This window comes from Solanum tuberosum, unplaced genomic scaffold (assembly GCF_000226075.1).
Source record: "Solanum tuberosum cultivar DM 1-3 516 R44 unplaced genomic scaffold, SolTub_3.0 scf00281, whole genome shotgun sequence".
Classification (NCBI taxonomy): Eukaryota; Viridiplantae; Streptophyta; class Magnoliopsida; order Solanales; family Solanaceae; genus Solanum; species Solanum tuberosum.
The window spans coordinates 576267-585770 of NW_006239206.1; the positions used below are offsets into that span (position 1 = coordinate 576267).

General features: G+C 31.9%; 1 protein-coding gene across 1 annotated transcript; it reads right to left on the bottom strand.

The window, feature by feature from the left end:
- Window positions 1–4080: 4080 nt before the first annotated feature.
- LOC102581237 (replication factor C subunit 2) lies at window positions 4081–8288 on the bottom strand. Its single transcript, XM_006358815.2, has 7 exons — window positions 8057–8288; window positions 6015–6121; window positions 5814–5915; window positions 5389–5584; window positions 4809–4937; window positions 4523–4717; window positions 4081–4436 (listed from the first exon to the last, which is right to left on the bottom strand). The coding sequence occupies exons 1-7, from the start codon at window positions 8210–8212 to the stop codon at window positions 4326–4328; spliced, it is 996 nt and encodes a 331-aa protein (XP_006358877.1). The 5' UTR covers window positions 8213–8288; the 3' UTR covers window positions 4081–4325.
- Between the last annotated feature and the right edge of the window lie 1216 nt (window positions 8289–9504).

Consider the following 9504-nt stretch of genomic DNA (forward strand, 5'->3'; position numbering starts at 1 on the left):
GGGGGTGAAGTAGCTTGGAAGCAGAGATGAAGAAGGCTTTAGAACTGAATTTTCAAGAATTGGGGAAGAATTAAAACTGAAAAAGAGAGGATTTTTAGGGGTTGTGAGGAGTTTTTTTAACAGCTAGCAAGTATCTTTTAGACAGGAAAACGCGGTGAGGATTTGTTTGCCTTTTCTCTGTTATTTAAGTTTGGTAGAACAAGGAGAGACTCATTGTCTATTGGATATGGATACATAATCATGTCGGAAGTTCACGTTAGAGTCTAACTAAATATGAATCATGTATTATAAAACTTATTTTATAAATAATGCCTAATAAGATTTTTTTGATAGTCAGAGCTCAAATTTAAAACTTCTTATTCAGAGTGAATATGGATATATCTATATAACCAAAAAGGTTAAGGAATTTATACAATTTTCTTTTCACTTTTTCCTTTTTCAACAACCAAAAAAATGGTAGGGTCTTTTATGTAGGCATTTTGTTCATAGATTATATCGAAAGTTTGAGATTTTTGTTTTGAATAATAATGGAACAATGTTTCGAAAATAATTTTGAAAAAAAAAAAGGCAAAGGAAACAGTTCTATGTCTAAACGGCTCTTAAGAACAAAAATTCTTTATCTCATAAGAAAATTAATTCTTAGTGTAATTTAATACATTAATTTATTAAATTATTTGAGATAAATTTTACATATTTGAAGATACATAAAAGGGTATTGTAAAATGTAAATAAATATAATTCTTTTAAAAGTTTTATAAAATATTTAAAATGAATGTAGGAGATTTTCCTTTTCTGGGAATTTTTTATTTTTGGGGATGAACAACAAAAAGATGATAATATAGCTTATTATATCAATTATCAAAGAGAGAATGCTATTTTTAGAAGGTTGTTTTTCTTGTAATATTGATATTGTCTTTTTTCACACTTAGAGTAAACAATTATTTTCGGAAATGTTTTATTTAAATGATATTATACTTTTATCAGCATCTTTATGTAAACAACAATTTCATATATGAATAATCAATATAGGTAGCGAATAGATGACTGAAATTCTTTTGTTCTTTAATTAGAAATCTCAAGATTGCCATATAAATAGATTGATTGAGTCTCAATATAATATATGAGAAATTTAATTATCAAACCTAAGAATTATCACCCGCATGACCAAAGTTCAAGTTAGTTGGAACATTAAAATAAAAGTTTTACTTAGAAAATTGACAAAGTATAGTTGCACTTCTTGCAGTATGAAAATACAATATTCTTGACTTTAATCTCTCAATTTTCACATTTCCAAAATAATTATATTCTGCATTTATTGGAAATCCATTTCCCTTGTTTATATATACAAACAAACACAAACCATGTTTTTTGTTTGTAAATGTGAATACAAAGACAAATAACTAAATAAAAATACATATCTTGACAATTTAAAGATTGTGCCAAACTTTTGATAGCTAAGTTCTACCTAAGATAGTTGGTATTTTGTTTTCACCACATATGTCAATTGTCATGTCATAACATAATATATTTTGTTGAATATATGAACCCATTTAATCAGTGTTCTTACTTCGAATTATAATGAGAATACATAATTAGTAGCGATATTTTCATGAAAATAATTCAGATCAAATACTTTTTTTTTCTATAGAACGAAACATATGATAGATTATGAAAAACATTTTTATAAATTAAAATATTTCCTAAGAAAAAGAAATATGACTTTTTAATCTGTATACCTAGTATGTATTCAGAATTCTCTAGTGTGAAGCAAATATAATTTAGACTAGCATTGTCTTTTTTCTTATTGAGCTATCCTTTCCAAAAAGGGAAATATGATGACTATATATGGTTGATTAATTGTTGAACTACTGGCTTTCAAAACAATAAGAGAAGTATTTAAAACACTCTAAACTTAACGTAAATTATTAGTTTCATCCTCGAAATTATTGACAATCTTAAAAACACCCCTCTACTTGACTAACTAAACTTAATCTTGCCACATGAGCGAAATGCACCTCTAAATTCTAGCCAAGTTTAGGAGTATTTTAACACTTCTTTCGACTTTTTATTCAGAGTCTCACACTCTTACAAGAGTTTGAGACCACTTGTTATACCATGTGGCAGATTGATCAAGTAAAGGGATATTTTTAAAACGGTAAATAATTCAGGAATAAAACTAATAATTCACGCTAAAAATTCAATAATGTTTTCAATACTTCTCTCCAACAATAATAATAAGAAGAAAAATGGCACAAGAAGAAATCGTATTCATTTTCTTCTCTTCTACTAACTAAAAAGTCAGAATCATTGAATGTTGCACGTGTTATCGCTAGAGTTTTCTAAAATAGTTGTTTAGTTAATAAGAGGAGTTTAATAGTTAATTTAGTATATTATTTAATTTCTTCTTTTAGTAATGGTCTAAAAATATTTTAGTTGTAAGACAAGTCTACTGCTTTATTTATGTGCCTATATGAAGTTATATAGACTTATGACTGATAAAAATTACTCCATCCGTTTCATATTAATTCATCACTTTTTTTTTGTATAATATTTAAATAATTATAAATAAATAGATAATTTTACTAATTCACCCTTAAGAAACTTCTTATTAATTTTACAAATAAATGTGAACACTTTAAAAAAGAATTGATTGCAAGAGTAATATAGAAAAAAATTAAAGTAATATTTTCTTGATTTAGTAAGGTCAACAATTAATATGTAATAACTAATTTTTTATATAATAATCAACTAATATGGGACGGAAGGAATATATGAGATATATTTTCTACTTTACGGTTTACATTTCTAGTTTTGATTTTTTCAAAGATCATATAAAATCGCAACTGTCTTAACTTATCAATCATCCATAACCTACCCATTTATTTCTCTTTTTTTTTTTTTATCGAAGAATCATAGATTAAAAGGTGGGGATTAGGTGATCAAGAATGGTAACAGCATGAATTTATTAACAACAATTTTCAATTATATTTAAACAGAAAGCAAACTGAAGCCAAGGAAATAATATAGTAATTTCGATATTTATTCTTAGTCAACGATAGAAATGTGTAACAATGTACGGAAAAAAAAAACGTAACCATTTGACTCTTAAATACTCCCGCATTTCAATTAATTTGTCCGATTTTAACTTTGAAATTTTATATTCTCAAATTAAAAAAAGTATATAGAATACATCAAAATATCGTTTGATTTTATAATCTTAAACATGTTATATGAAAAATTAATATTAAAAAATTAACGACTACTCCATCAATTTCATATTAATTGAATTGTTGAGACATTTTTCATTTTTCAAATTAACTTTATTGTTCAATTTTCAAGACTATTTTTAGAATGTTCTTTCAATTTTACCCTTCATTAGTTAGTATTGAAATTAGTTATTAATTAATGTTTAGTTATTTTAATCATAAATTTGACAATAATTAATAAGGGTAAAAATGAAAAGTTATGCCTAATTTATGTCTTAATCTTTTTTTCTTAAAGAATTGAAACACCTTAACAATTTAATTAATATGAAATGGAGGGAGTAAAAAAAAGACAAATAAAGTAAAACACGCGATTATAAATTTATTTATGAATATATTTTATTAAAACACATTATGAAGGACACCTCGTGTAAAAGCAATTATTGTCATTTGTCATGATGATATTTCCCCATTGGGACTACACGTACTAGACACGGAGCAACGCAACTTAGGTAATTGATTTATGACACGACAAAAATAATTAAATTAATGGACCTACCAACTTCTACCAAATCTTTTTAAGCATATTTTAAAGATATGCTAAAAAAAATAATCACACCTAATAAGTATTTGCACCACACCAATCGACAAAAATCGAAGAACTTGTATCGTAGGTCACAAATTCAAACCCCTCATCAAACAATATGGCTTATGTTTGTGACTAGCCTCAAAGCTGTGAGCCTATAATATGCATCGAACTCACACATCACATGTCGTCGACTCGTACCACTAGAGAGCAAATCTCAATGAGGATGTTGAACTACTAAACAGAGACTTTTTTCTTAATCCGCTTATACCAATCAAAAAAAGAAAGATATAGTCCTTCTCTAACATGTTCATTCATATAGTAGAGTTAAAAGGCTGCCTTTGCACATTTGTAGAATTGAAATGCATAATGGTTCAACAATCATTTTCCTCATTGCAGTATTAACTTTGCAATTCGACAGGCTAACACTTGCCATAAAATGCTAGCTATTTTCAAGAAAAGTAAAGAATGCGCGATAAAATGGAAGACCATCGAGGACTCATCTCAATTGACCAGAAACTTCAATGCCTGTCTCATCATGCAGCCTTAGCTGTTTCTCGAACCAATGATAGTTTAGCCAGCAGACCACACATCTGGAGATATGAACCAACCCCATCGCAGATCCTCATGTGGGCGAAACCAGTTTCCTGTTAACCCAGCAGAAATATATAAATGGTGCTAAACAAACGACTGCTTATGAAGATTGAAGTTTTCAGAACTAGAATAGGCAAACCTTCAAGAACTCCAGCTTTACATATTCTGCCATATCATAGTTCTTTATAATTCGGAAGAGGGTTGTGATAATGTCAGTGGGGGAATATCCCAGGTCATACAGTGCCTTTAGACCGGCACATGCATCATCAAATTTTCCTTCAAGGACATTCCGCACCATATTCTTCACATGCAACGGATGAGGTTGGTCACAAACCTAGCATTCAGCAAGAGAGAATGGAATCATCAGGGTGGAATCTGTCAAAATATGGAATTATTATATAAAAGAGATATGTGAGCCTTATAACCTTGAAAACATTCTCTTGGTTGACAAAACCAAATCCACTGTGTGTTGCTTGTAAGTTATTTAAGCCTTGTCTCATATCTCCATCAGCAGTAAATATAATAGCTTCAAGACCTTCAGGTACATAAGCAACCTGCAAGAGGTAACATTTCCGTAGCATGAGTCTCTTCCCTCCCTTCCACCAATATATTTCTGCAAACAATTTGGTAAAAACACAGATGACCGCATATAGAAGTGTGATTAGAGTAAGTGATGAAACTTCCCCAATGCTGGTGAGGCTGAAGGGATATAGAAAAGTTCCTACCCTTGAGCTCATAATCTTGGTTAGACATTTTTTAAAGACAGAACATAAATACCAAGATACTCCTTAACCAAACTAATTAGCAAACAAAGGCATGAAATTTTGCAGAACAGCTGGGAGGTTCATTGTGCTGCAACAAATTAAGGTTTAATAACATGGTACCTGCCTCATTGTGCAGACAATTTTTTTTGATTAAACACAAGGATCAAAAGAAACCACTAAGAAGCAGCAAGAAGAACACTAAAAAAATAGCATGCATGTCAAGGATTAAGTTTGCTAGTACCTTTTCTGCTGCAACTACAGCCATAAGGCGTCCAAGGATCTCTTGGTCAGATAATCTTGCAAATCGGACCAGGGCACATCTACTTTGAATAGGTTCGATAATCTTAGAAGAAGTATTGCAGGCAAGAGCAAAGCGAGTGGAGTTCGAATATATTTCCATTGTCCTCCTCAGTGCTTGCTGAGCTCCAGATGTCATGCTAAAAATCCATTGAACATGGCAATAAAATTCCCACACCCAAAAGTGAAAACTAAAATGATTGAGCTACTGCAGAAAATGCAGGTCAATAGATAGTTTACTATCCCTGAGAATCAATCAAATTGATAGCAAGAGTGCGGAAGAGATAGAAATATGAACAGTTTTTTTTTTCATATGACTTCAACCTCTCAGCAAACAATGTCTAAAATTTACAGGAGAACATGTCGAACCTGTCAGCCTCATCCAAGATAATTATTTTGTGCCGACCAGGGGGTAGAGTAACTTTCTTCTGAGCAAACATCTTGATTTTGTTTCTAACAACATCGATGCCTCTGCACAAGAAACATTGAAGTTTCTAAGCATTTTATAGAAGCAAGAACTAACCATGTAAAACAAAGGTTTTTTTATATCTAATTAAGTACTCAATATACCTATCATCTGATGCATTTAGCTCCAACACAGCCTCCTTATAGTTTGGTCCCAAAAGCTCATGAGCAAGAGCCAATATACTAGTGGTTTTGCCAGTACCCGGAGGACCCTGCAGGAGTTTTATATAGAATTGAATATCCAGCATGAAGAAACCACACGCAAAATCTTTTAGAGATGTATCTTTTCTTCTCTTTCATGGATTGGACTGGATAAACATGTGGAAAGTAACATTTGTTTGACATGATTTTCAAGAACTTTCCAGTGAACGACATCCTGTAAAAACTTGTCCACCTTCGTGTTTATCCTAATATACTTACTCGAACCAAGTTTTTAATTTAGCTCCACTGCTGCTATGAGCAAACTGCTTTTGCCAAGTTAATGTAACAACAAATGGACAAACATTTTGGTGGCCGAAAGTCCTAAGTTAGATGTGCATTCGAGTAAAAATGATCAACCTCCAGGAAAACTAGCAAGAACTACTTCGTTTTTACACATTCTCATCAATCAACACACTGAAACTAACCAATCAATATTACTCAAGGATCCAATTCAAGATTCATCAATAACAAGATTGTATTTGAAACTGGAAGTCTATTATCCCACAAAATAGAGCATGCACAAGAGGCAATAGAATCCGCATCCAACATCTGGCAGAAGCTCACCTCACACATAGAGTGCATACTTTTGCAGATATATATACATGCAACCGGAGAAGTCTAGCTACTAAGCAAGGATTATTAAGATTTTCACGACAACAGGAATCACAAATGGTTCATATTCAGGACTTATTGACTGCAAGAGAATAAAACTGATATTGTAGTAGAAGATCTACAATCTAACAAAAGTAAGAACATTGTATGGAGCTTTTGAGCTCTGATAAGCTTCCATGGCCACTTCTGAAGCACTGAACTTTCTCGAACAACTTTTGATAGCATGACTTGCCAGAAAAAAAATCATTTCCCACTAGGCCCCCAAGAAAACATACTCCTCCCTCTCAGGTTGAGTATCTCCATAACTATTTCATGATTAGACCTTGATTATGGAACTCATATTTAAATAGATTATTACCCTCAAACCCACAAAATAAAGTTTTATAACATCCAATGAAGCAACAATTAGAACTTCTCTTCATTTTACATAATCTTGATATATTAATAGCTTCTGATATATTTCAAGCTTGTGAATAACTCAGCAAGCAATTATTAGCGACATGTTTCTATTTTACTTTTTGACAACCCAAATCTAGAACCCATTATAGAAGAGGTCTATCACTCTACTACTCTCTGCAGTAAACGACAAACCTCACAATAGTTTATTCATTAACCATACATGGAACAAAAAGTTAGTTCTTTTTTCCTTCACTTGGCATAAAGTTACATATAGTAATAGCATCTAACATAGTTCAAGCTTGTTAGGATCACCGCATTAAAGTTCTTAACACTTTTTCATTTTCTTTTCTGTAACCGGCGAAATCAATAAACAATACAAGCCGGGTCTATCTCTCAACACAAAACCTCAAACCCAGAAAATAAAGTTTCTCATTATCCACAAAAAGTTAGTCTTTTTTTTGTAACAGAAATACTCAACAATGCTATATCTGCAAAATACTTCAACCCCAGAAAGTAAAGTTTCTTATTTTTCACAAATGGGGCAACGAAATAAGAAAAAACAGTAGCAAATTGAGAAGCACCATTAAAATTTGGAAAGCTGGGTGTACAAATTTCAACACTAAACCTCAAACCCAGAAAATAAAGTTTCCTATTACCCATAAATTGAGCAAAAAATAGTCCTTTTTGTAACAGAAATACTTAACAGTGCACAGTAGCTGGGTTTACTAATCTCAAGACTAAACCTCAAACCTAGAAAAAAAAGTTTCTCATTATCCACAAAATTGAACAAAAAGTTGGTCTTTTTTTGTAACAGAAATACTTAACAATGCTATCTGCAAAATACCTCAACCCCAGAAGCTAAAATTTCTTATTTTTCACAAATGGGGCAACAAAAAACTGAAAAACTCAGTAGCGAAATTGGGGAAATTTCTTACGGCTAAAATAAGATTGGGCATGTTTCCATCACGAGCAATAACTTGAAGCCTGGAAACAGCATCTTCATTGCCGACGATGTCGGATACTTTGGTGGGTCGGAACTTCTCAACCCAAGGGATTTCTGGGCCAGATGATGTCGAAGAAGAAGATGCCATTTCTCAACTCCAAGAGAAAAATGCCCTTCCTAAAACCCTTCTATTGCAACTTCAAATTGGAGGGAAATAAGCCAATAGCAAAAGGGTATACTTGGAACTATTTGTCCTTTTTAAAAGACAATTAAGGATATTAATTGCTAGGCCTTTGATCATAAATTTTAGGCAAAAGTACTCATTACCTCTTAACTTGAAGTTTTTTATACGATGTACATCTAAAGTAAGGCTGGGCACCTGATCGAAATGGGACCACCGGACCGGAATGGGACGGTTTGACCGGGTTGTTGACCGATATCGGGATGAACCAGATCGGAACTATCGGGATGGAAGCTCAGTTCCATCCCGTCCCACTATATATTGGGATAGAACCGGAACGGAACGGGACGGCACATATAGCTATTTCAAAAAATAATTATTTTTTTTGAGTTATTTTGAATTACGAAAATATGAATGTTTTTTTATTTTTCTAAGTTATATTAGTTTATAGTATTTAAGTTTTAAAATTTATAATAATTTTACTTAAGTTTATTTTAAAGATATTTTTAAAAAAATTTACGTATATAAGTTTGTAAGTTAAGTTTAATAAAGTTTTTTTTTTAAGTTTATGTAGTTATGTTATAAGTTTTTAAGTATTAAAGATTTGAACCTTTTGAAGTTTATAAGTTATTAAGTTATACTCATAACTTGTAAGTTAAATAACTTAAGTTTGTAATTTTAAGAAATTAAATAAACAAAAAAGAAATGCTAATAAAAGTAAATAATGACAAAAATATTATTTTTTATTTTAATTAAAAATGATTTATCGGTACCGGACCGGATCGGAATGAATCGGTACCGGACCGGACCGGAATGAACCGGTACCGGTATACCGGTACCAAATCATGATACCGTTTCGTTCTGTGTACCGGTTCAATGTATCCCATCCAGTTCCCGAATACTACCGGACCGGAACGGACCGGAATGGTACCGGAATGGTACCGGTACAACCCGTTCCGGTGCCCAGCCTTAACCTAAACTAAATTCCGTTTTAATACCCCCGAACTTGTTTATTCCTCTGTCGCGTCCACCTTTTTCGTCCACCTGCTCCTATTGTAACTACACGCGCGCGACAGCTGGCAAAAGTGGTGATGTGGATTTCCACCTGGATAAATAATAGCCACCTAGATAAATTAATATTGCAAAAAATAATTTTCTTAAATTTAAAATTCATTGTTTAAAAGTTATTTTTGAATAAGGGTTGATTTTGCGGAACTCCTTCTGGATTTGGGTTTTTCTAGACGTGAAGTTGGTCGATT